The sequence below is a fragment of the Notothenia rossii genome (genome assembly GCF_949606895.1).
Source record: "Notothenia rossii genome assembly, chromosome: 1".
NCBI lineage: Eukaryota > Metazoa > Chordata > Actinopteri > Perciformes > Nototheniidae > Notothenia > Notothenia rossii.
The window spans coordinates 36,679,093-36,706,145 of record NC_136912.1 but is presented as its reverse complement, the minus strand read 5'-3'; the positions used below and the strand labels follow the sequence as shown (position 1 = coordinate 36,706,145).

The 27,053-nt window shown below is 39.7% G+C and overlaps 1 protein-coding gene across 2 annotated transcripts; it reads left to right on the top strand.

Moving 5' to 3' along the window:
* Positions 1-15,102: 15,102 nt before the first annotated feature.
* On the top strand, positions 15,103-19,907 carry LOC307036341 (uncharacterized protein). 2 transcript variants are annotated; one of them, XM_079676573.1, is made up of 7 exons: positions 15,103-15,426; positions 15,769-15,857; positions 16,331-16,429; positions 16,525-17,319; positions 17,873-18,015; positions 18,437-18,546; positions 18,631-19,907. In XM_079676573.1, exons 2-7 carry the CDS (start codon positions 15,788-15,790, stop codon positions 18,767-18,769), a joined length of 1,356 nt encoding a protein of 451 aa, XP_079532699.1. In that variant the 5' UTR covers positions 15,103-15,426; positions 15,769-15,787; the 3' UTR covers positions 18,770-19,907. The 2 variants fall into 2 exon arrangements, with proteins under 2 accessions (XP_079532699.1, XP_079532698.1); XM_079676572.1 differs by having other exon boundaries at positions 15,721-15,857.
* The last annotated feature ends 7,146 nt before the right edge of the window (positions 19,908-27,053 follow it).

Here is a 27,053-nt window from a genome sequence, read left to right as displayed (position 1 = left end):
TCTAACTATATCCAGAATAACTTTGATTGGATCCAGGCTATAAACATGTTTATTTCTGCTGTAAAGCTGGGCATTTTAACATGGGGGTCTATGGGAATTGCTCCTTTCTGCATCCATCCCCTGTTGGCCACTAGAGGAACTGCAGTTTGTGGCACTTCCTTCTGGGCTTCCCAGCTCTGTGCTATAACGCGCTGATTGGCTGTGGGTGGGCCAGACGTGCATGTGGGTGGGCCCAGGCCCACCCGGGCCCATCCACAGCTACGCCACTGGTTAAAACATATGAGGTTATCATGAGGTTGTTAACATTGCAGTTTATCAGTGGATGTTTGCTGGAACTACTTGTAAACAGCGTGTTTCCTGACGGACACACACAGCGTGACTCTGGACAGGTAGAGACCGGTCTCAAGTCAGCACCGCTGCAGACTCGTTGTTTGAGGGCTTGATAGCCCACTCCCCCTCCACACCGCTCCACACTCGTTGGTTTGGAACAGCCCTCAATATGGCGGACCCTCCGCGTGAACGCGCAAACGGAGGGGTAGGGTGTAGGGGTAGGGTGTAAGGGGCGGTTTGGGAATGGGCCGTAGTTCATTGAGCGTTTCACACAAACAAATGTGTTACTTTACTTCACAGTTTTACGACACATTTTTTTTTTACTTGCAAAATTATCTTTTAAATTGACAAACATCATATGTGTAATTCGTGGCACAATTCAAACAGGATCGAAAGATAATCTTTCTCCCTCCATTGACTTCAATACATAATTTTTTAGAAATAAGGTTCCATCAGCGCCGTATAGATAGAAGAGTTACGACAGCAGAAGTCCAAAAACGGTTATCGTCACGTGGTTCATGCAGACGAGGATCGTTCCCCGGAAGTTCATGGCGGGCAATGTGAATGCATTGATAACAGGAGATAGAACTACGATTTTTGGTAATTATTAGTGAATAAAGGTTTTGATTTGCAATATTTATACAACAAATCGATATGTGTATGTATTTACATCAATATATTTTAAAAAATAAAATAGAATTTGCTAATATTAAAGACCCAGTGAAGTGCATGTTTTTGCACCAAAATGAAATGGCAGTTTCATTCCTTACATATCATTGTGCCTGTTCATGGCTAAAATAATTTTTAATAATTCATAATTAATGAATTAATGAATTATTAATTTTGCCGTCTGAGCCTAACGGTAGTTGCAGACGATAGTGGCTGTGACGTCACAAGATGTACCCAGTTGCGATTGTAAACATGGCGGAGACTTTGGAAAGTGATACTAGTGTGAGAGAAATGATTGATTTGGACAGCTTTTCGGACAGGATAGATGAGGAAAGTGATCAATCTGGTGCACTTTGAGGGCAACATTAAGAGATTTATGGATACAGCTCTCAACACTCATATGAAGCATATATTTCAATAATCAAAAAACATTGGAAGGATTTCTTAACCTATTTTATACAACTAATATTACATAAATGGAAATATTTGTTTACATAGATGACCAAACCCACTGAGATAACTTAGGCTACAGTTTACCTCCCTGAGCTGACGTTATCTCTCCCTCTCCTTATTGTTGAAACAGCTAATCTCCGTTAGCTCCGAGCTAGCACCAGATGCTAACGACAACCCTGTAACTCTCTCAGTCTCTCTTTCTCTCTCTCGAATCGACCAGTGGCCTTTATTTATCATGATCAATCAAAGAATCTACGAAACAATGACACCAGCCAGGCTCACCTTCATCTTTTGGGAACAGAAACATCGCCACTTCGGCAGACTTGACATTACTACAGCCAGCGGCAATGCATCGTTTCCAGTGGTGTAGTGGTCCCTGGAGAAGTGGGTATACTCTTAGTTTTGCAATTTTTTTTAAGCAGCCCATAGTGCAAAGGATTATCGCCCTGTTTTATAGTGACATACTCTATTTAGTTCACCCCAAAAATATTAACCCAGTATAGTTACTCAGTATTACTTACACACAGTGGTGGACAGTAACGAAGTAAATGTAATTCGTTACTGTACTTAAGTACTTTTTTGAAGTATCTGTACTTTACTTAAGTATTTCCATTTTGGGGGACTTTTTACTTTTACTCCACTACATTTCAAAGTAAAATATCTTACTTTTACTCCACTACATTACGGGACATCTGTCGTTCCTTCTCATGAGTGAATTATTTGTTATATAAATAAGCAGAGCGTTCCACAAGGTTTAGGAGTGTGTTTCTTGGAATTTTGACCATTCTTCCAGAAGCGCATTTGTGAGGTAATTTAACCAAGAGATTTTGGACAATTCCATACTCCCAACTTTGAAAACAGTTTGGGAATGGCCCCTTCATGTTCCAACATGACCGTGCACCAGTGCACAAAGCAAGGTCCATAAAGACATGGATGACAGAGTTTGGTGTGGATGAACTTGACTGGCCTGCACAGAGTCCTGACCTCAAACCAATAGAACACCCTTGGGATGAATTAGGAGCACAGCCTGAGAGCCAGTCTCTTCATCCAACTTCAGTTGCCGCTTCTGGAAGAATGGTCAAATATTTCCATAAACACACTCCTAAACCTGGTGGAAAGCCTTCCCATAAGAGTTGAAGCTGTTATAGATGCAAAGGGTGGACCGACGTCATATGAAACCCTATGGATTAAGAATGGGATGTCACTTAAGTTCATATGCACATCAAGGCAGGTGACCCAATACTTTTGGCAATATAGTGTATATATATATACAGGACTGTCTCAGAAAATTAGAATATTGTGATAAAGTTCTTTATTTTCTGTAATGCAATTAAAAAAACAAAAATGTCATACATTCTGGATTCATTACAAATCAACTGAAATATTGCAAGCCTTTTATTATTTTAATATTGCTGATTATGGCATACAGCTTAAGAAAACTCAAAAATCCTATCTCTAAATATTAGAATATCATGAAAAAGTATTCTAGTAGGGTGTTCAACGAATCACTTGAATCGTCTAATTAACTCGAAACACCTGCAAGGGTTTCCTGAGCCTTGAAAAACACTCAGCTTGGTTCAGTAAACTAAATCACAAGTATGGGGAAGACTGCTGATCTGACTGCTGTCCAGAGGACCGTCATTGACACCCTCCATCAGGAGGGTAAGACACAAAAAGAAATGTCTCAAAGAGCAAGCTGTTCACAGAGTGCAGTTTCAAAGCACATCCACAAAAAGTCTGTTGGAAGGGGGAAATGTGGCAGGAAACGCTGCACAACCAAGAGAGATGACCGCAGCCTTAACAGCATTGTGAAGAAGAGTCGCTTCCAGAATTTGGGGGAGCTTCAAAGACAGTGGACTGAAGCTGGAGTCCAGGTATCAAAAGTCACTGTTCACAGACGTGTCCGGGAAATGGGCTACAATAGCCGTATTCCCATGGTCAAGCCACTTCTGAACTCAAGACAACGGAAGAGGCGTCTGACTTGGGCTAAGGAAAATAAGCACTGGACAGTTGCACAGTGGTCCAAAGTCCTCTTTTCAGACGAAAGCAAGTTTTGTATTTCATTTGGAAGTCAAGGCGCCAGAGTCTGGAGAAAGGCTGGAGAGGAGCAAAATCCAAGTTGCTTGAAATCCAGTGTGAAGTTCCCACAGTCAGCGATGGTTTGGGGAGCCATGTCAGCTGCTGGTGTTGGTCCACTGTGTTTCATCAAGCCCAGAGTAAATGCAGCTGTGTACCAAGAGATTTTAGAGCACTACATGCTTCCGTCTGCTGAAAAGCTCTATGGAGATGAGGAATTCATTTTCCAGCATGATCTGGCACCTGCCCACAGTGCCAAAACCACCAGTAACTGGTGTACTGACCATGGCATTACTGTCCTCGATTGGCCTGCAAATTCCCCTGACCTGAACCCCATAGAGAATATGTGGGGTATTGTGAAGAAGAAGCTGAAAGACACCAGACCCAACAATGCTAATGAGCTAAAGGCCGCTATTGAAGCATCCTGGGCATCCATAACACCTCAGCAATGCCACAGGCTGATTGCCTCCATGCCACGCCGCATTGATGCAGTAATCCGTGCAAAAGGATTCCCAACCAAGTACTGAGTGCATTAATGGACATTTTCAAATGTTTGATTGTGTTTTGCTGTTATAAATCTTTTTTTTTTACTTGGTCTGAGGAACTATTCTAATTTTTTGAGATAGGATTTTTGAGTTTTCTTAAGCTGTATGCCATAATCAGCAATATTAAAATAATAAAAGGCTTGCAATATTTCAGTTGATTTGTAATGAATCCAGAATGTATGACATTTTTGTTTTTTTAATTGCATTACAGAAAATAAAGAACTTTATCACAATATTCTAATTTTCTGAGACAGTCCTGTATATATATATATATATATATATATATATATATATATATATATAAATATCACCACAAATATTGAATATCATCATTCAAATAATTCAACAATAAATTCAAAACGATATGTTACAAAACAACAATATATAGTTAACAATGAACAAAAATATATACATTTTACAACATATCCATGAAAACCAAAGTGACTCTCTCAACCCAGTGCTGGGTTTCTAAGTAAGTGCTCATATTACAGTATTTTCCAGACAGACTTGCTTTCTGCAGGAGTTTTCACACCGCATTGCCTTGAACGCATAGAAGTGGCAGCACGGTGTCTCTTCAACCAGGTCCTCATATACTTTTGAGGATCAAACATAGAAGTAGGGGGGCCGTTGATATTAATCATCATCAAGTTTGATATGTTTGAGATCAGTAGTACAGCCCTTTTGTCTGAGCTTATATTGTTCATAAGGCTAAAGTTCCTCTCACACTCTGCTGTGCTGACAGGGAATGTCTTCATACAGTTCATGAGTGGTTTTAGGTCCTTGGGCTCACTATTGGGCTCTTCCAGTAGGTCTCGCATCCCATTCAGTGCTTGGTCTGTGCACAAGGGAAATCGCTTGCACAGTCGCTTAACCTGGTCTTCACCATGGCGAATGCTGGGGTTTGATGGCCATTTACTCTGATCAAGGATGCTGAAGTCCTTGATGACCGCATCTTCGAAAGACAAGCGTTGCTCAAGATTGTTCACAAGGCTTTGTAAGAACTGGCCTGGATTGATTGACTTCAGCTTTGCATTTCCTACTAGAGCTATAGAGTGATACTCCCCCAATGCGAAGAAGTTGTGAGCCTACTTCAGCTGCTGCATCTTTGAGTTCACGCTCATTTTTGTTCGACATACTATAAAGTGAATATAGCTTCTGCATAAATATTTTAAAGTGGTTGACACCCGTCACCTCATCAACAGCATTTGACACAGCTAGTTCCAGCCTATGGTTCATACAGTGCAACACAAAGAGCCTTGGGAATCTCGAGGTCAACCTGGTTGCTACTCCTGACTTCTTTCCTAGCATGACACTGGCTCCATCAGACACAAATGTTACCCAGTTTACAAGAAGCCACTCTTCTGTAAAGCCAGCCTTCATTAAACAGGTGAGTAAAGCCTGTTCTATGCCATCTGCTCTCTGATTGTCTAATTCAACTAGATCAAGGAATATGAACTCAGGGCTTGCTCCTTCAATTGACGCTTTTACAGAAACTGTCATGACAGGTTTGTGACTTAAAGAAGAGGCCTCGTCAATAAGGACAGCTAACTTCGTGGATGATGCTATTATGTTACTCACAATTTTGCTCTGCATCTCACTGGCAACATGTTGTATGATTTGTGTTGCACTGTAACGTGAATGAAGTATTGAGCCCATCTTAACACCATTCAGTTCCTGCAGCTCAATGAGGCTCTCATGGTCAGAAAAGGGTCTGTTCTTTTTGGCCAAATGGTAGGCTGTTCGGAACACAGCATCAGTTTCCTTCTTGTAGGACTCAGTCATAACCTCCACTGCATTCTCAATGGCCGATTATTTTTGTTGTTCTGCCACCTTCACAGCCTGAGAGTGTGCCTTGGACAAAGCATGTTTCCTGATCTTATTTCTCAAGACTGACAGACTTGTTTCTCTACTTCCCTGAGAAGACACTTGAATTTCAAAGTTCATCCATTATCTTGAGACTGATACACCTTGCTCCTTGTTGATCCCAATGGAGTTCACACTGCTACAAACCAGACATCCTGTGAAGCATAAACATACAATGTAACTACTGTATCCACAGCTGTATGTGTGCATGGTCTATTTTTCCCATATACATAAAAGGACACACGCACACAATATTAATGTGTGTCCACTGTTTCAGAAGCTACCTAAACTAACAAGATACCTAAACTTACCAAGTTTTTTGTTTTTGGATCCCAACCAGGGGTTCTTGGATTTAAAATCCTCTTTTTGATTGACAGTCCACAGGTCAGGCCAGTCATTATTGATGTCTAAGGGAAGAACAACAAAAGTGATTGAATTATAGGCTATAAAAGGGGAACAATGACCATAACCTATTCAAAAGTGTAAAGTTGTCACCTTCATAATCTGCATTAGTAGATTTTTTCATTTTAGCCCCCAAATAGTCAAATAGTCAATTACACAGGGCCTAGCTGTAGCTTTATCCATGGCTGTGTCAATACAAAGTGTGAAAACTCTTCTAAGAAAAGGCGTTATGACGTGACTCAATGTTGCACACAAATTAGACCTAAACACAGACAAACCTTGTGCCCTTTTCAACCAGGTCCTTGGTAAACAACAGCACGTTTCCTTTCGTGAGGAAGACGCACTTTTAAACTTTTACCGTCATATACGTCTTTTACTTCCTACCGCATCCTGCCTTCAAAATAAAAGTACCCGTTTTCATAATGTATCCAAATTCGTGGATTCCACGTAGCGTCGCTATGCCCGAATCTGGCTGTGCGTCGCACAAGGTCAAAATGCCCTTGCTATTTTTAAGCTGTTGGCTGAAACAACAGTCGCCAAAGTAACACAGATATAAGACTTTATTCAATCCTAAAAGAGGTAGATCGGCGGGATAAATGGCTGTCTTTTAATTAGAAGAGACCACTGGCAGCCAACATCTACCCTCAGATTGTGCAGTCTCCTATAAATTAGCACTAGCTACATTTGACCTCAAATTATGTAGCTGCTAGTGCTAGCTAGCTAATTTTTTATCTCCATTTGACAGGAAAACGCTGACAATCCAAAACACTAATCTTCAGTTGCCACAGCTAATGTTACAATTAAGCAGATAGCTCTGTCACGTCACCAAACACACGATGATCTTAGCATTATGTTAGCTAACGTTAGCTAAGCGCTAACGTTCTTCAGATTGCGTGGTACCTAGCTATGCTCTTGAAAAGCCTTCAGGCTATCTCTGGTGTATGGGGATGGATTTTGTGTACAAGATAAATGTAAATGTCGGGAAAATAAAGTTGGGGCAGACACTTAGCATAAGGGACACAATAAAGTTCAGAGTAATAAATATGGATTGCAGCAAATAATGGATGTATTTTCCAAATGTCTTTCTGTCTCACTAAGGTGTGCTGTGCTCATTGCCATGAAGCTATAATAGCTAACTAGCGCCACTAGAATCAGAAATACTAAATTTAAAAGTTGAAACCAACTATTAACGAAAATAATGCTATTACTACTTTTATGTTAGTATATATGACTACCTAGCTACGATTTGTTACAAAAATCTTAAAATATAGAAGTGAGACCCACCGTTATTGTCGTCTTCATCTCCTTCCCTGTCAGCATCCTCTTCAACGGATGAGGGGGACGGAGGGAGCGCAGATGTTGGGCTGATGTCAGGGCTGATGATAACAGGGCTATCAGCTAACAGCTCCGGTGTTCTAGCCTCACTATCTGTAGCTGAGCTGCTGGCCGATGTAGTTCCACAAGGACGTTTATTGTAAAAGGAAATTTTAGTCTGAATGGCTCGCTTCATTTTAACAGTTCATACAATTTTTGTAATGGCAAATAGTTGAAAGTAAATGAACATTTGTCTATATGCAGTTTTTTTCCCTTATTAAGACCCGCCCTACTCTGCCTCTGATTGGTTTTTCATCAGTTCTCGCGCTGAAAACCTGACCAATCTAACCAGCGAAGGCATAGAGTTAGCCAATATGAGGCAGAGTAGGTTTGTGTCATGAGTCTTCACAGTAGGCTACTATGAAATGACATTGAGCCACTACTAAATAATGCGCACCAGCGGTGATTGAGAAGTGGGTATACGCCATGCTGTCTGAAAAATAAGTGGGTATACGCCGTATACCTGCGTATACCCTGGACTACACCACTGATCGTTTCCCCTGTGTTTTTCATCCCTCTTTCTTCACTGTCGCCTCCAATGTCAGGTTTTCTCGATTGGCAATAACTTCCAGTCGACTCCGACACACTTTCCAGGAAAATACTAGCTCAAAAACGTTGAGAAATTCGACTTTGAAAAAGAGAAAAAATGAACGGTGGTGAATGTAAACAGTGCGGCGGCGTCCATCTCGTGAAGTCACGCAGTAGATCGCAAGCCACGCCCACGAAGGCGAAGGTCGACTGCAGATTTCCCCGGCAAATTCAAAACTCGTCAAATTCGTTGCTATTCCAACATCTTTTGATATGGGTTCCAATGGACAATTTTGGTCATTACTATACGTATTAGCACAACAGATCATGCACAGGTGCACACTTCACAGGGTCTTTAAGTGATAATATTAGGATTAGTGTGAACAACTAGTTTACATGTTAGGCTAACAGTGCCTTGGTTAAAGAGCCTCTTGCTGTTTATAGCTTTGAATTTTTTTAAACCAATATTATCTTCTTAAACTTGTATGGTAGTCAGGAGCATCACTTTCTAATGTTATATATATATATATATATATATATATATATATATATATATATATATATATATATATATGAATGAGAGAGAGAGCTCTGTTTTCCAGCCTGACTATTTAATTTATTGTTTTGGTTGTGTGTGATTTAATTATTTTTTTATAATTTAATTTGTTTTATTTATGAATTTATATATTTTAATATTATTTCACATTTCATTTGCAATGTTGAATGTTCAATAAAAAGTTATGTTTGAAAGGATGTACTAGAATTATTATTATATATTATCATTATGTCTAAAATGGTCTTAAAACGGTGCCGACAATATTATCGTTTATCGCAATAATTTCCAGAAAAATGTATCGTCCAAAACAATTAATTATCGTGACAGGCCTACACAGAGCGCAGGAAAAAATGGCTGGCTCAAGTCAGCAGGAGCAATTTCACGACCAACAGCAAAAAAATATGTGAGGTAATTATATACAAACACTGCATTTGCACTTTTTCACAAAACGAAAACCACATCATTGGGAAAGCTTAATGTTTTGTTTAATACAAAAAAACAGGGAAAGGCTTGAAAAACAGAGTTGAGACTCAGGGTGCAGGGTGAGGGTCTCAATGCAGGTATTCAGGCTCCATTGAATCCCCCTCTGGTTCTTGTGCTGAAAGAGGGAGTAACAGACAGGAGAAAGGGTTATACACACCTATTTAGCACACCTATTGGATGGGAAATTGCCTTGGGGAGATAAGGTGTGGTCTTTGTTCCCAACTGAAGTTATGGAACTTTATTATTTGTGAGTTTAACAAAGTATGACAAATGGCATCAGTAACAGATGTGATAAGAATTTCTATAAAGTTGTCTCACATTCTTGGTCATATTTTATATACAGTATGTAATGAGTATAACATGTCCAGTAAGTATAAAGTGTTTCCTAATACCGTGTATTCAACCACGATGGAATATGTATGTGGGCAGACAAAACTGAGTTGTTCTGTGTGTGAAGTAACCTCAAGTCACTCCGCAGGCACATTTTGATGTAGACCAGTTTGTCAAGACAACAAAGGGCAAGACTAGGCTGAGAGCAGAGGCTATACCCACCATCTTCGTGCATCGAAAATCTACAGTGCCATGTCTTCTACTTACATTAGTCTCAAAGATTGAGGGAAGAAGGGATGAGGAGACTGAGAGAAAGGAAAGTGAGGGTGAAGAAAGAGAGGACATGGCTAGTGAGGAGAGACAGGGAGGGTGGACCTAGGCCTGTCGCGATAATCGATAAATTGACTTATCGTACGATAAATAAAAATGGACTCGATAACTTTTCTGAGCTCGATAAATTGCCGTTTACATAAAGATGTGACCAGCATTTTAGCCTGGAGCGCTGTGGCTGCCAGGCGCGCTGTGAGGGGCGGGGCTGACACACAGCCAGGTCAGGACACTCCGCGTGCACGTGCAGCAGCGTAGCAGCCAAATTAATAATATAGCGACAAGCGGGAGACAACGTGTGACCTACTCGCGGGGAATTTAAAGTGAAATGGAATTGGTTACAAAACCCAACTACACATCTCGATTCTCCGGTGTGGCAGTATTTTGGATTCAAACCAAATCAACGAGGCGAACTTACGGACTTGAATGAGCCGGGCGGTGTGTTGCATTGGTTTAAAAAAGGTAGCGACAAAAGCAGGCAATACCACGAATTTTAAACCACCTAAAACACAACCACCCCATTCCGTTTTCCCAGCTGGGAGCAAACACGGCAGCTGGAGATGGAGAGCCCCCGCCCGACAATGCAAACATGTTGGTGTTCCTTGCTCGAAAACTTAGAAAAACAGATTTGGATATGGCCTGTTGAGGCATCTGGGTGTTTGACAGTGGACTGTACACTTGACTGTTGTTTTAAGGAGTTTTTTTTTGCTTGTGAGATAATGTGTGCTCATATTTATTTATTTATTTATTTATTTATTTATATATATAGAGAGAGAGAGCTCTGTTTTCCAGCCTGACTCTATTTAATTTATTGTTTTGGTTGTGTGTGATTTAATTAATTTATTATAATTTAATTAAATTTGTTTTATTTATTATATATAATTTATATATTTTAATATTATTTCACATTTCATTTGCAATGTTGAATGTTTAATAAAAAGTTATGTTTGAAAGGATGTACTTGAATTATTATTATATATTATCATTATGTCTAAAATGGTCTTAAAACGGCGCCGACAATATTATCGTTTATCGCAATAATTTCCATAAAAATGTATCGTCCAACAAAATGTATTATCGTGACAGGCCTAGGTGGACCCCACCCACTCAGCCAGCAGCCAGTCAGCATACGAGGGAACCAGCAGCCAGTCAGCATACGAGGGAACCAGCAGCCAGTCGGCATACGAGGGAACCAGCAGCCAGTCGGCATACGAGGGAACCAGCAGCCAGTCAAACAGATCTATTAAAAAAATTAAAGAGAAAATGAAAGAGCCAAGAAGGAATCACCAAAAAAGCAAAGTCTGCACTAAGAAAAATCAGGAAGGAAAATGCAGCTCTCAAGAAAACAATGAAAATTAGGGACAACAAATATAAGTAAACGTTTTCAAAAGACCAACTTAAGGCATTAGGCAGACTCACCACAAAGGGGATGAAATGGAGCAATGAGACAATTAAGAAGGCTTTAAAAATGTGCTTTGCGTGCGGACCAACGGGTTACAAAACTCAAAATGTATATTTATCTAATATTTAACTCCCTCTACCCCCGCATACAATCCCGTTTAGAAGCCCCTCTTCTCTAATTCAACAACGTTGGACGAAATGACATTAAGAGAACGGAATTTACAATTAAAAGGCTGTTCAACGTGTGTTGCTAACTTGATCCGGAATCCTAGCTTTATCTGTTATCTGTAAACGTTCCCTAAATCTATTAATTTAGGGATAATCCACTGACATCCTTTAATACACATGTTAATTTGAATCAGATGTACTGATAATATCCGCAATATAAATCTTTAAACTTCTTCTTACCTTTAAAAGTCCGTCACGAACGGTCTATTATGCTGCAACTCTACAGCTCTGCTAGCCTTGGCGCTAACTTCCGGGGAACGATTGAGAGGCTCCACGATCCGCCATTGCTGTAAAAAAGTGGTCCATTGGAGTGAACGGAGATGACGTAACTCTCAGTCTATACGGCGCTGGGTCCCATGGAGGTCCACCGGAAGAGGAGGGACTTCGCCACTCTATTTAATGAGCTTGATGCAACGCACCTGAGAATGCACACTCAGCAGAGGACAAACAATTCACTGTGAGAGAGTGACCAAAGACGCTGCTGGTAATAGATTTGTATCTGTTTGAAGACATGTTTGATTAAATGAATTATTATTTCTAGTCTTATGAGGTATTAAGCTAAAATATAAGATGCTGGAATATAAGTTACTTTGTTGAGATGTATTTACTTTTGATTACATGTTAAGTTTAATTGTAACTTGATTACATTTAAAAAACATGGAGCAGAAATGAAAGTGCTTGTTTAAGTATGGCATGTTTTTCATTGAAATGTTTATTTGACTAAAGGCAAGGCAAGGCAAGTTTATTTATATAGCACTTTTCTGTACGCGACAATTCAAAGTGCTTTACAAAACAAATTAAAAGACTTTTAAGACTAAAGTGAATGAAAGTGTGTTTAAGGTTTTCAACCTAAATGATGTGACAGGAAGCTGAATGAAGGCTGAATGAAGCAAAAACGAAATCTACAATAACTCAAATAAAGAGGAAGGATTCAAATTTGAGTTGTCCCGTGTGTCCTTTTGGAGTGAATCAAGCCATTTTCAAGTTTTAGGTAGGAGGCAAACCGGAATATACTCTATGTCCTTGCACAAATGTTATATAGCATTGTATTTCTATTTTTGTGTATATGTATTACACATTTTCCCTTTAATGCAGTTGAATATGAATGAATAAAACATATTTATTTTAAATACTTGTTCTTATGAGTCCCCTTTTTGTGTGGCCATTTCAGCCAGGTCAAACAAAACAGTTGCTCAAGGTTTCTGTTGACATGTCTTAGAATGATCACAGAAGGCATGATATAAATGTGCCCAGAGTGAAGTCCTTGTGGCGAGTTACCTTCGAATGCCTCTTAAAGAAGAGAACAATTGTGAATAAATCTTTCTAAAAGTCTTTCATACATTCCTGCATGATTTCTATTTCAAGCCCTTACCCACACACCAAAGCATGTATATCTGGGGACCAGCATTGCTTTCTATATACCCATGGTTTTTGTCTCAGACTCCTTTTCACATATCATCTGAAAAAAAAAACACTGCTCGTGCACGATAATAGAAGGGTGTAGCGGTTGGTGTCTGCTTTGTCAGGACTCCTCACTTCCTCTTAGTTTCTCTGCAGTTCAATCACTCATACACAAGGCCCTCAGCAGCCGAGGAAAAGGGTCACCACGGATTTCAAGTATTTCATTAAGGTTTCCTCCAAAAGCCCTCAGAAAAAAAAGAAATTGACATTGTAAATACCATGATATTAAACATTTTCCATCCTACTATCTTTTATGTAGTGTCAAATAGCTTTGGGTTACTGCAAATTAACTAGGATTTACCATTTAGTTCTGCTATTTTAGTTTGTGCCATGGTAGAGCTTTTGCCTGCAACTAGATGCAGAAACCCATGAATATGAAGAGGAACAAGCTGTGTGACAAATTAAATGTGGATTACTAAAACATCCCCGACATAACATCGTGAATGAGATGGACTGAACAAATAGAACACACGTTCCTGCCTAAGTTCCTGACCTGCATGCAATTCCTCCAAACAATTCAAGCAAGGTTGAATTGTTGGTTGCCGGTCTCCCTTGAAAAAGAGATTGTTGATCTCAATGGGATTTTCACCTGGTTAAATAAAGGCTACAAACAAACAAACAAGCAAGGGCCGATTATGAGACAACAGTCATGGGCAGCGAAATGCGAAAGGATCCACCACCTTTTTCACCCTGGGGACAGACACACTTATAGCTGTCGTTAAGCCTCTTTCTGTTTTTATTTGTGTTTCTTAGTATTTGTTGAGAATCTCTCTGTGATTTGGTGGCTCTTTGTTTTGGTATTTTTTGTCAGTGGTTATTTCCCTTTCTTTTTGTAGAGGCTTTGAGTCTCTTTCTGTAGACAATTAAAATGTTTGTTATTGAGTGTTTTTGATTCTCTTAACAGCTGTTTTGCCTGTTTTTGTAATCTTTTGTGTTTGAGTGACTTTTAGTAGGGGAAGTTCACGAGGGGCCCTGACACACTGGGACCCTGGGATTGTGCTAGCGATAAATCCATGCGAACATACAAGAGAACACTTTCGCAATAGTCTATTCTTTGAGGATTTTAAAGATACATTAAAAATAATAATTACAATTTCCAATTAAAACAAGTCCATTGTAGTCCATTTGATGAGCACATTTCAATTTTTTTATATAATGAATTGTATTCAATATGAAACAGAAGTTGGACAAAATGAATATAAATGGGGGTCACATACTGCCACAGAGACGCAAGGTCTTCTGCAGGGTTGAGGTCCGGACAGATGGGAGGCATCACTCAAACAGCCAATGACCTCGTTGCAGCTTTTTATTTCCTGTTACTGTTTGTACGTGTATATATTCAGGATGGTTTGGGCCATATAGAGAATGCTGATGAAATGGCTGTTTCATGTACATCATGAGGTAACATTCACACAGAAGCCTGACATAGCAGAGTTAACATACTATGGAATCGTTAGCAAGGGTCATCAACTTGAATTGTCCAATGGTCAGAATTTTTCGGAGTAGGGCATGGATTAAAAAAAAAAACTGTCATTGTCTAACATTTTAACTTAACAGATTGATGTTACCCTTATCAACCCAAATCAATGTGGACTCGCAAAAACATGTAGAAACAATAATGAGATACTTATAATATGTCCTTATGGGGATAATAACGTTCATTGTAAATGAGCTTTGAGTTTGTTCCTATTTTTGCATGAAGTTACGGCACAACCTGCATTGAATTAACGGAAGCCCAGATTAATTATTTGAACTCTTATATCGGGTTTTCTACTCACTGATAATAACAGAAGGATGGATTTACTATTCATATCAATAATTATCAAAATACTGTAAGATATTTTCCACAAAATGCATTTCCTTAAATATATGCATGCTGGAACGAAGTTGTGTAATGGATCTGACTCAGACTATTCCCCAATATGCTGAAGTAAAAACTGCACATTCTGCATCTTTGTGTTTTTGTGAAATCTTTGACATCCGTTCAATGTAACATCTGTTCACATTGTGAAATATTCCCTTGTGACCTTGGAGGAGGCAGGTGTTTATTATAACCAAAAACACCAACCAATTTCAGTGAAGAGTTTAAATGTGCTTATGGTAGAGGTGTTAAGATCAGTCTTGGAATGTTACATATATCTTGAGTTTAATTTCAATCATACCTAAACCAGATTGTTTGTATTAACTCAACAGCGATAGGAAGGAAGTGGCTCTGGCTCCGCCCACTGAACAAACATCAATTTCAAGTCAACTGGCCACAATTGTAAAGAGAGTAAGTTCGGACTGTATTGAAGCATAAGCGCAATGCTTTTGCAGGGTGAAGTTCTAGGAAGCCAGTAGGTGAGATTCGGCTATCCAAGATATCCAATACTTCATAGTGCATCTTTTCAAAAAGCACAGGTAAGGTTGACTTTGTTTATATCCTAAATTCATGGTGTTTAAGGTCTACGTTTGGTATTATTGCCCAATAAAATACTAAACCTAGAGATTCATATTTGTATTGCAACCAGCAAGTTTTAGCACCAAGACAATGTTTGCAGATTAATAAAGTCTGGATTATCCTATTCATGTCAGGACAGGAATTTACTGACAGGGAAGGAATTAAAAATGTAGAGATTACTTATAATGACATTGTTGGGAATATCTATTCATGATATTTTAGAGGATATTACTACTGTTTTTTTTATTTGCTAGTGAGACCCCATTTCATGAAGCAGATCCAAACATGACCGTTGAGTACAGTTCCTCTACAGTGACAAACATGGATATGGACAACAACAAAGTTGGCTATAGCCAATTCTTTGAAGATGGCAGCAAGCTTAGGCATTCAGGTAATACACTAAGAATTTCCTTTCAAAATCATTTTCAGCTCACTATTCAGTTCCACATCTAACTACTTACCAACTTTGTATTTTAAGAAGGTACACATGGCACTTTGGGATAGCAGGGGGAAGTCAACTGACATTGATTAAATGTTGTCGACTTATGATGCTGATTATCTATTGGACAGATGTTTTGTATTTTTTCCACAAAGAATCCTACAGAAGCACTACTTAAATCTTGTGTTAGATGAATTTAATTCCTCTGTTCATATAAATCAAAATCAAACTACACATACTAATATAAGTTACTGTCAGTATCAGCAGACTCCAGTTAAAAATGATATTGCCACCATTTTAATAAAGGTGGTACAGGTCATCACAAAAAACATTTGAGAAGCTTTGTGTTGGTATTTGTAATATTTTCTGAGGAACCTGCAGTTTCAATAATTTAAGTTTCTGCGTCTATTCTTGCTGTCCCTCAGTTTATGCTTTGAGGAACAGACCTTTCAAGCTTGCTACAGTCTGTCTCGGGCTGCTGTGCGTTCTCCTGTTGGCTGTGGTCATTGGTCAGAGTGTCCACTGTAAGTCCCTTCCTTGTCTCTGTCAAATATACTAGTTTCAAAAAGTTGGCTGATGTCATTTTAAAATAACTGTTATTTATCTCCATCTCCCACAGACAAAAAAGCAGAGCAAAACCATCAGAACAACTTAACAGCCATGAGTAATGAGAGAGAGAAGCTGCAGGAGAACTTGAAGACGATGCGAAATGAAAAAAAAAACCTTGAGATGAAGCGCAATGACTTACAGCAAAAAAATGATTTCCTATCTAAAAGAAAAGTTGAACTACAGATCAATAACAATATATTGACCAGAGAAAGCAGCAGTCTAAAACAAAGCCAAACCGAGTTAAAGGCCAATAACGATGCTTCCATGAAAGAGGTAAAACAGCTTAAAGCCAGTAAAGAACAGCTCCAGACTACTAACAATGACTTGTCTACTGCTAAAGACGTGCTACAAAAACAACACGATTCAGTGTTCAAACGCAAAAATGAGGTACAGGCCAGTTATGAATCAGTGACCAAAGAGAGGGACAATTTACAGAACAAATTCAATAATGCAACCAGATCAAGAGAGCAACTACAGTTGAAGTTCAATGAAATGATTAATAAAGTTGAGCATTTGCACGACAAGTACAACTTCTCCAACAGTGAGAAAGAGAAGATAGAAAGCAGTCACCAAAATCTAACAATATCCAAAGAAACGCTGCAGGCCACCTACGACGTGCTGGCGAAAGCCACAGATGAGTTGCGGACTAATTACAAGTCCTTGGTAAAGGAAAGGGATGAGCTTGAAAACACTTTCAAAAATGCCACTGTGGAGAAAGACCTGTTGAAGGTGAAAAATGACAACCTGACTACTGAGAGGGATGCGTTGCAGGTGGAGGTTGATAGACTAAGTGCAGCAGTTCCAGGTAAGCAGAAAGAATAAATAAGTAAAAATAACCAATTTGGCCCGAAAATGTATACATCTGGATTGAAAGGGAAACATGCAACAACATTTGTTCTGATTGCTTTGAAGTCTGTCTATCTGTACCTGTAACAGTAAAATATACATTTGTTATATAGCATTTTTAACAATTGACAAAGTCAGTATTGGGGTTTGATGGTGTCTTGATAGTCCTTGTGTCTTGCATTTTTTCTTTATACTGCATACATTATGTGTTATTACTTTTTCTGCAAATATAATGAACCATAACCCTAACCCTAAAATCAGTATACCCATGTTCCTAAACTATACACATAGTATGATAAGAAAAAAAACTAGCTTTTCAAGTTAACCACATTTTTTTAAATGTCTCCAGATTTTTGCAAAGGCAAGGCCAAAGTAAACTTCAAGTAAAATCCAAATTTCAGTTTGCGAACAAAGAGCATGTTTTAAATGTTCCAAGTTAACCACAGACACGCGCAACAAATGCATTCTAATTTGTAAACATAATTGATTAATTCCTCTTTGGCATTTTTCAGCTAGCAACTGCCCCTCTGGTTGGACGAGATTTCAGAGCAGCTGCTACTTCACCTCTGTTGAAAAGATTAGCTGGCGTCTGGCCAGGGAAAACTGTCAAACCAAAGGCGCAGATCTGGCAATAATAAAAAGCACAGAGGAAATGGTTTGTCTGGTTCTGTTCATATTTCTGTTCCTGCACAAGTGAGTGTCAACATAGACATTGTCATTGATGGTGTTTTACTTTGTAAAGCTACACCAAACAATATTCTCACATTAACAAGATATCAATTGACTTTTTGCTCGGTTGTGGCTTGGAATAACATAGCTTTCACAAAGATTACAACGTTTATATGGCAAAAGTGTTCGGTGAATATTCACTAAATCGGAGTCGAGGGTCCCATATTTACTCTTTTTTATCTCTGTTTTTGGCCACCGCCGCCAACCGTGTGCATCTTTTTAATATGTTCAGCCATTTTTTGCTAACTTGAATTATACCATCATTTCATCTATCATTAATAAATGAAATGCATCTATGACTTTATGTTTTCAAAACCTCTGCAATTGTTTTTCTCGGTCTCATATAGACCTTTGTGAATGGCTTATATTCAACTGATAAGGAAGTCTGGATTGGTTTGACGGATGCAGGACTAGAAGGGCAGTGGAAATGGGTTGATGGGACACCGTTGACCACTCCGTAAGAAGCTTAACTCATCTTTAACAACCTCTGAGAATAGACCAGTATTTATGCTAATTGTATATGTCCCTCCTTTTTCTGCAGGTTCTGGGGTAAAGACCAGCCCAACAGCTTTGACGGTCGGAACCAAGACTGTGTGGAGTTCTGGCACCGTGCAACTGGGAACGGCGACTGGAATGATGAGAACTGTAATTTGGAACAAAATTTCATCTGTGAGAAGTAGTTTGCCTGTACAGAAAGACATATATATATATATATATATATATATATATCGCTAGTACTGATAATAATAATATAATTTGTGTGTAGCATATAACAAAAATGTAAAGACTGTAAATTGGAGATAATGGTTCTATATGAATATTATGTGACCAATTTACAGAGACTGACACAAAGCAGCTACAGTAAGAGCTATAACCGGAAATGGTATATATTTTTATGATTTTTGTATTATAAAGTTACATTTAGTACCTATCGCCTTTCTTGTGCTAGCGCAGAAAGTCATTGTATTGTGGCTTAGCGGGATTGATACTCTCATATACATCTGCAAAATGCTTTAAAGTGATCATATTAGTGGTTTAGTTCATTTACGGAGTTTCAGCTTGCTTTAAAATGTGTCCTGAGCCACCAGGTCCTGGTCAGCCAACAGCCTAAAGAAAGACAAACATGGTGAAAGTCAAATATTTTCAGTGAATAGTTGTTTTGCTTATATTATATATCGTATTAACATTTTTTTTACATGTTGATTAATGTAAACACATACAATAATTGATTTTAAATGAGAGAATCCAGCTTGAGCCACCACTCTAATAAGTTAATCTTCATGCAAACACTTAATTTGATTGTGTATGACATTTAGGGACAACAAAACATATATAACTTCATTAATCTGTAGTGTAGTGAATATGATCCAAGTAATGTGATATGGAAGTATTTGTCTGTATGTATGGAAGCCTATAGTGGACTTTATTAAAATGGCAATGTTATATTGTGAAAACAAGAATGTACTATTTTCACACAGGAATACCTAATGAAATCTGAATTGAATGCCATTGTATAGCAATATCGCACTAACAAGAAAGTCATGACTCTAACAAATTGCCAAAGGTAGCCTATGGTGCCCTGAAGATGTTTGACATCCTACTCAAAGCCCAACTTTCTTTAAATGACAGTGCAAAGAGCATTGTCACAAAAATTGGGGCTTTTAAAAAAACGTGGGTTAAGTAATGCTTGCACAATGTAAAATAAGGCTACATTGTTTACATTACATTTTCATTTTCAAATGTATTTAACATTTGGACATTGTCCACTGTGAAGCAGATAAATACTCCCAAAGATTATTGTCAAATGCTGTTTTTAAATTGTTGGAATATTGCTTTTTTTATTTCCACCTAAATAATTCTTGCTTACTTGTTACTTATATTTAATTTAATTTAATATTTGAATATTGCCCAATATGCAGCAGTATGACTATAAGAATGTCTCATACTTGAAACAGTCCCAATCAAGCAGATGGGTTTTCGAGTGTTAAACTCTCAGTAATTAAATACTCAAATGTGTTTTATTGTTTGTTATTTTCAAAACAAGAGAGGAACACCATCCACAGCATGATACAACAAACCAGTGTTACATTTCAAGGTGGACAACTCTGTCACATTGTTGACTGAATTCCCTCCAGCTTTTGGACTGGCAGTCCCATCGAAATCCTACTCATTCCTTTTCAGACCGCCTTCGCATTAGATGAAGAGTGTGTTCTCATTTCTCTCTCAGTGCTGTAGGCGTTCCTTTCCAATTTATTTCTCCTTAGTTCCTCTTGAAAGATTTAAATCAATGTTTTACCTAGTGTTCACAGAAACTTGAATAATAAGAAATCTTCACCCACATAAACTAAATGTTATCTGAGCATGATCTATTAACTATAATAGATTAGATTACCAGCACATTTAATTTAAGGACGTTTTTCATACTTGTGACAAAGGTATACCACTTATGGCAAATTGAATTAACAATAATAATCATAATTTATGATGAAGAAATTCATAGTTTAAAATCAGATTGCTGCTTAAAGGCCCGGTACACTGAGTTTAACATATAAGGATACCTTTATTTGTAATGAAGAGTATTACCAATTCTGGAAAAAAACAGCTAACAATGTCCTCTGTTGCTCTCGAGAACCTTTTTTGAGTTTGATATAAATCACCTAGATCAGGGATGGGCAACTTGGATGGTGGTGGGCAGTGGCGGCTGTTGGAAAATATTTTTGGTGGGGCTATGGAAATGGTGACAAAACCATACTAGGGCATTTAAAATCAGGAGACTAAATACGAACATTGTGTGTGTGTGTGTGTGTGTGTGTGTGTGTGTGTGTGTGTGTGTGTGTGTCATACTTGCCAGCCCTCCCGATTTTCGCGGGAGACTCCCGCATTTCTCCCGATTTCTGACAAAATCAGATTTACTCACGACTGTTTCCACTCGGACTTTAATATAGGTACACCATTGTTTGGTTTCCATGGTAGCGCGTCTCTTTAGCAGCGCGCGCAACTCAAAGTCTGAGAGGGTGAGGAAGATGACAACTGAACAAGAATCGACAACTCGACCCTGTGATCACTCCTTTCCTGTAAAATACAGGTCCAGTCCACACATATGCTCCATGGTGCTACAGGCATTGCCCTCACAGCTACAATAAGCATGCAAATGTTAATCTACAGCTCCGGCGATCCACTAGCACCGGAGTCTACACCTGCAGACGCAGCCATCCCCTACTGTAGCGTCACCTTGGATACGAGTCTAAACAGACGCACAGGCCAGGGCGCTGAAAGGGCGCCCTTTAAGCATCAGATCTGACGACGCTGATTGGCTGAAATTATGTTTCGGTGGCATAGTTTACAGATAGCAACAGTCAGCTTGTTGGTTGCAGCTGCTCTGGCTGAGGGCTCTTTTCTACCGCCCGGACGAGAGAGGGTAATGATACACGCTGCGGCCAGGCAGGAAACATGTCACTTATCAGTAACTTTAGACATCGTAAAACAATTTTAAACGAGATTTTATTGTAGATTATACATTTTACTGATACCAACTATATAATATTTACCTTGTTCTTTAAAAATAAAAAAAATACAAATATATAGGCCTATATATTTTTTGGAAATAGATTTTTTAATTAATTTTTAATTTTTAATGACAATCAAACATGTGGGAAGAGGGGGGGCGGCGCCCCTAGTGCCCCTATGGGCCGGCCGCCACTGGTGGTGGGGCAGGTTGCGCTAGACTTTTTCGCTGCCCGTCATTTTGAAGGACAGGATCGTAACATTTCCGTCAAAATCCATTATTACCCGACGTGTGTGTGTGTGTGTGTGTGTGTGTGTGTGTGTGTGTGTGTGTGTGTGTGTGTGTGTGTGTGTGTGTGTGTGTGTGTGTGTGTGTGTGTGTGTGTGTGTGTGTGTGTGTGCCGCATACATATTTCAATACGTAAAAGTGGTAGCTACAATTAATTAAATACTTGAAACACTTTGGTCGTATATTGAGCGTGAAATACTTTGGTCGTATAGTGAGCGTGAAACACATTGCTAGTTAGCAGTGTTGGGACTAACGCGTTACAAAGTAACGCAACTACTTCTGTGGTAACTAATATCGTTACTATTTACCTATTCCCATTAAGTAACGCTGTTATAGTTACTGTGATTTAAATGGGCGCGTTACTGCGTTACATTATTTGATGGAACTGAACCGAATCTCCCTGCTGATGTAATTTACAGGCGAATACAGCGATGTCCTCTCACAGCACCTTGGAAAAGTGAAAGTAACCAGAGAGGAGTGATGATTGGTTAACGCGGGTTAACATTTCAGGGTAAGCCAAACAGAGACAGAGTTGGGCGGGTCTTGCCTTATGGGGAAAATACACACACACGAACACTTGCTAATGCTAATGCTAATAACACACACACACACACACACACACACACACACACACACACACACACACACACACACACACACACACACACACACACACACACACACACACACACACACACACACACACACACACACACACACACACACACACACACACACACACACACAAAGCTGACATTGACTGAGGATTACTCAAAAAGTACACAGTAAGTACTTCATAGTACTTGTTGTGGGGGTAGTTTCACTACTAGCCTACTGAGTCCAACAGGGTCGATCTCACGAATAACTATTGGCAGAAGAAATAATAACAAACTCGAGAGACGGCTGAGTTGACCGCAGTGCAGAATCGCTGTATACTGGAAATCTCCGAACAATGTTGTCCATTTACTATTATATTTCCAGCCCTTAATAACATTCATTTTCTGTGCTCAATATGTGTCTTGGCTGTTTTCGTTGTGAAAACAAATGGACCGTAGATACACGGATTGACCGTCCTCATCTGCGCTCTTATTTTGAAAGACAACTTCCGGAATAACAGAGTAGCAGAATATGAAAAAACTGGGTTTTTTTTGTTTCTGTTTTCTAGTGATTTTATTTTTTGTTTTGAGAAGTAGAAAATGAAAATCATCCCGTTTTTTAAGTTTCATAAATCCATTTTTTACCATGATAAAGAAAAACGCCTTGTATTTCAATTTTGGTTTTTCAATTTGAAAACGAAAATCAAATATCCAGTCGTTTTTTATTTTTGAATATCCATTTGTGAAAAGAAAATCCAATGACCAAAACATACACTGACCCGAAACCTACTGATTTTAACACTACAACTATAGACGTAGAGATAATATTATTGCTGAATATTAAATGAAGGTACAGTTTATTTGAATACAATTATTGTTTACAGACGTGGGTAGCATGTGACAACATCCGGAACCAGGGGCGGACTGGGAGGAAAAAGTGGCCCGGGGAATAATTGACAGACAGGCCCACTTAATGCGCGGCATGTATCGGCCGGCCGGCAATGAAAGTATGTTTCTTAACAAAAAACCCTATGTTATTTCGGACCATTATTCATATAGTAATCACATTACCTGAGCCCTTGAGTTGCCTGGAGCAAAATACCATATATTTATTGATTTTAATGTTAACAGATCATTGATGCAATAACATTTGGATCCAATTTGCCTGACTTGACGCATGCAATAAAACATGGGCGTGGGAAGCATCCTCAATGTGGGTGAGACAATTTAACAGGGTGTGGGCAGGTGGTGGACCTCACCTCCTCTAGGGGGGTCCGGGGTATGCTCCCCCGGGAAGATTTTTTTTTAAATGTTGAAGTTAAATGCATCAATCTGGTGCACTTTGAGAGCAAAATTAGGGACTAAATCTATGGATACATCTCTCAACACCCATATGAAACAGAACTGTAAACAGATGTACTTTTTTCTTTCAACATTTATTTGAACAGCAAGTGGAGGCAAAAGTGACCGCACCAAAAAACAAAAAACCTGCTAGCTAACTAGCCTAAACTCAGTAACAGAATGTGGGCAACACGTTCTTCTCCACAGCCGCGCGACCTCTGAGTCAGACGTCACTTCCACCTTTTCTATCCTACGGGTACAGCCACTCCCCCTGAACCCCGTTTCCCTGCCAACCCACCCTCCCCTATGCAAGCCCCTCCCTCTGAACCCAGGGCTCGCTACAATACTGTATACACAAACTTACAAAAACGCATTCACGCTTTGGAGCTTGTTTATCCATCTGTAAGCAACTGCCAGCCAGGTCTCTCAGTCACTCACTCATGATCGTTCACTGCACAGCGACAGCTGCTACGGGCCTGATATGTGAAAGTGAAACTATCTGATAGATAGAACATAGGTAGCCTATTAAAACAGCCCAGCCCAGCCCAGCCCAGCCCAGTGGGGTGTGGCCGGAACACTTACAAATGTGGGCCGGTAGGATTTAGGTAAGCAAAAAAAAACAAAAAAGGGAGAGGCCGGAACACTGATAAATGTGGGCCGGAAGGATTTAGGCAAAGAAAAAAAAAAAAAAATGTTTTGGCCCTCCGGCCCACGCACAGCACCGGCCCACCGGGAAAACTCCCGGTATTCCCAATGGCCAGTCCGCCCCTGTCCGGAACGACCGGAAACCAAACCAGCCGTGAAGTGTTTTCTGTATTTTTTATACATAGTATTGATCAGTGGCGTAGCTGTGGGTGGGCCCGGGTGGGCCTGGGCCCACCCACATGCACGTCTGGCCCACCCACAGCCAATCAGCGCGTTATAGCGCAGAGCTGGGAAGCCCAGAAGGAAGTGCCACAAACTGCAGTTCCTCTAGTGGCCAACAGGGGATGGATGCAGAAAGGAGCAATTCCCATAGACCCCCATGTTAAAATGCCCAACTTTACAGCAGAAATAAACATGTTTATAGCCTGTATCCAATCAAAGTTATTCTGGATATAGTTAGATTCCACCTTCATGACAATGGAATAGGGAGTGAATTTTTTTAACGTGAGTAAATTAGTAAGTAAAGTAAGTTTTGCCGTGAGTGAATTAAAGTCTTTTTTCTTCTTGAGGTCTGCAGTGAAGCGTGTACACATTTGCTGAATATGAAAAGACTCTCTCAGTGTGTGCCCACTGTGTGACTGTCAAGGATAAACAACCTGTGGCCGCCGAGCCAGTCATGTATAGGGATGGGTACCGAGCCCCGGTATTAAACGGGCTCCAGGGCTGAATTATTAAAGACCGTGGTACCATTAAGCTCCAACGTTATCGGTCGGTACTGGAGAGAGACATGTAAAACATATCTGTCATCTGTATTATTGCTACACAAACAGTATATTGCAGTTTTAGTGTCGCCAGTTCTAATATGCAAAAAGACAGCAAAATGCGTCTATGATTATTTTTAGTATTTTAGATCTCTCCAATCCCCGCTTACTTGCGAGGGGGCGGGGCAGTTTACACACACGCAGCTACTACTAGGCTTGTTTGAGACAAGCGAGACCTGCGCAGACCTGCGCAATTTCGATCAACGTCTTGCTCGTGCGTTGCATGATGGTTAGTCATTTTGTCCGACTTGCTCTGGAGGCTCGCTCACATGAGACGTTGAAATCTCGCGGGACAAAGACGCCCGCAGCCTTGAGAGCGAGGCGCGGCGAGGCGCGGCGAGGCGGCGCAGTTCTTCTCCACGGGCTGCGGAGGCGAAATGCTTGATGGGAAACGACTCGCTGGTATCTCGAGCTGAGCGCTCATTGGTGGTTTTTACCCCGTGCTGCTAATGAAGCTCTCCATTTGGCTCGGCAAAAGTTGTTGTTTGGTGTCAGTTTTACGTCGCCACTTCCATTCACATTTTTCATAATTGTTCCACAATGTTTATGATCATGAAATTAATATCTATTATGTTACACTATACTTGCACTGCTTACCGTTTTTATACTTTATATATCTTAGCATATTCATACACACTGTTCATCCTGCTCACAGGCTGCTGTGTATATCTAGTGTATTCATACCCCTCACTGTTTATTCATCATTCACTTCATTCTATCTTTTATTCTGTAGATTGTGTACATTACTTTTCACTTTACTGCTTGTTGCACTCCTGGTTAGAAGCTAAACTGCATTTCGTTGTCTCAGTACCTGTAATCTGTGCAATAACAATAGAGTTGAATCTAATCTTGAGCAGGAACAAATGTATTTACTTAGTATATCTGACATTAACAATTAAACACATGTGTGCATTCTTTATAAATGCAAACCGAGTCAAGCCGACTCCGGAGGTGGCGGTATGCACCTTAAAGTTGTTTGCAATCCGCCAAAAAACCGAGAGAAGAAGAAGAAGAAGGCGAAGCAGCAGAAGAAGAAGAAGAAGAAGAAGAAGAAGAAGAAGAAGAAGAAGAAGAAGAAGAAGAAGCCGACTCGGAGCTGTCCGACTTCAGGCGAGCTTTTTGAGACCTCCCCCGGTTGCGATCGGCTATTCTCGTCTACTTTCGAGGCGAGCCGCAACGCGTCTCAAACAAGCCTACTACATGCAGCAACACACACACACGGAGGAGATGGCAGAGAGAACGCGCTCCGAGGTGTGGTTAAACTTTACCCGTCTCAATGTTCGCTACCAAAAGTGCAATAAGAGTTTAGCATGTAAGGGCGCCGGTAACACGAGCAATTTGTCTAAACATTTAGCAAAAGTGCACCACATTCAGACAGAGAAATGCACCGGGCTCGACTGTCTTTCTGGTAGCGCTGTACCCCCCCCATTCACGAGTATCGTTTCCACGTCAGGTGTTATGTATGCTAGCAGCGACACACGGAGTTAACTCAATTATACAAACATGGGTTAATGATTAGAGGTTACTGAGTTATTTATTTTGTTAAAGTTTCAGCTATTCTGTTTACAGTTCGACTGTTTCGACAGTTCGACGATTATTTAATATGATGTATACGATTGTTGTTTCTTTTGATGTGAAATATTATGTATTTAATTTAAATAAAAAGCAATGTTAGTTTTGTTCACAATTTGTTTAGTTAGTTTACCTTCTTTTTTGCTCCAAAAAAACCAATAAAAGTACAGTTAAAGCACCGGATCGATAAGCGGTA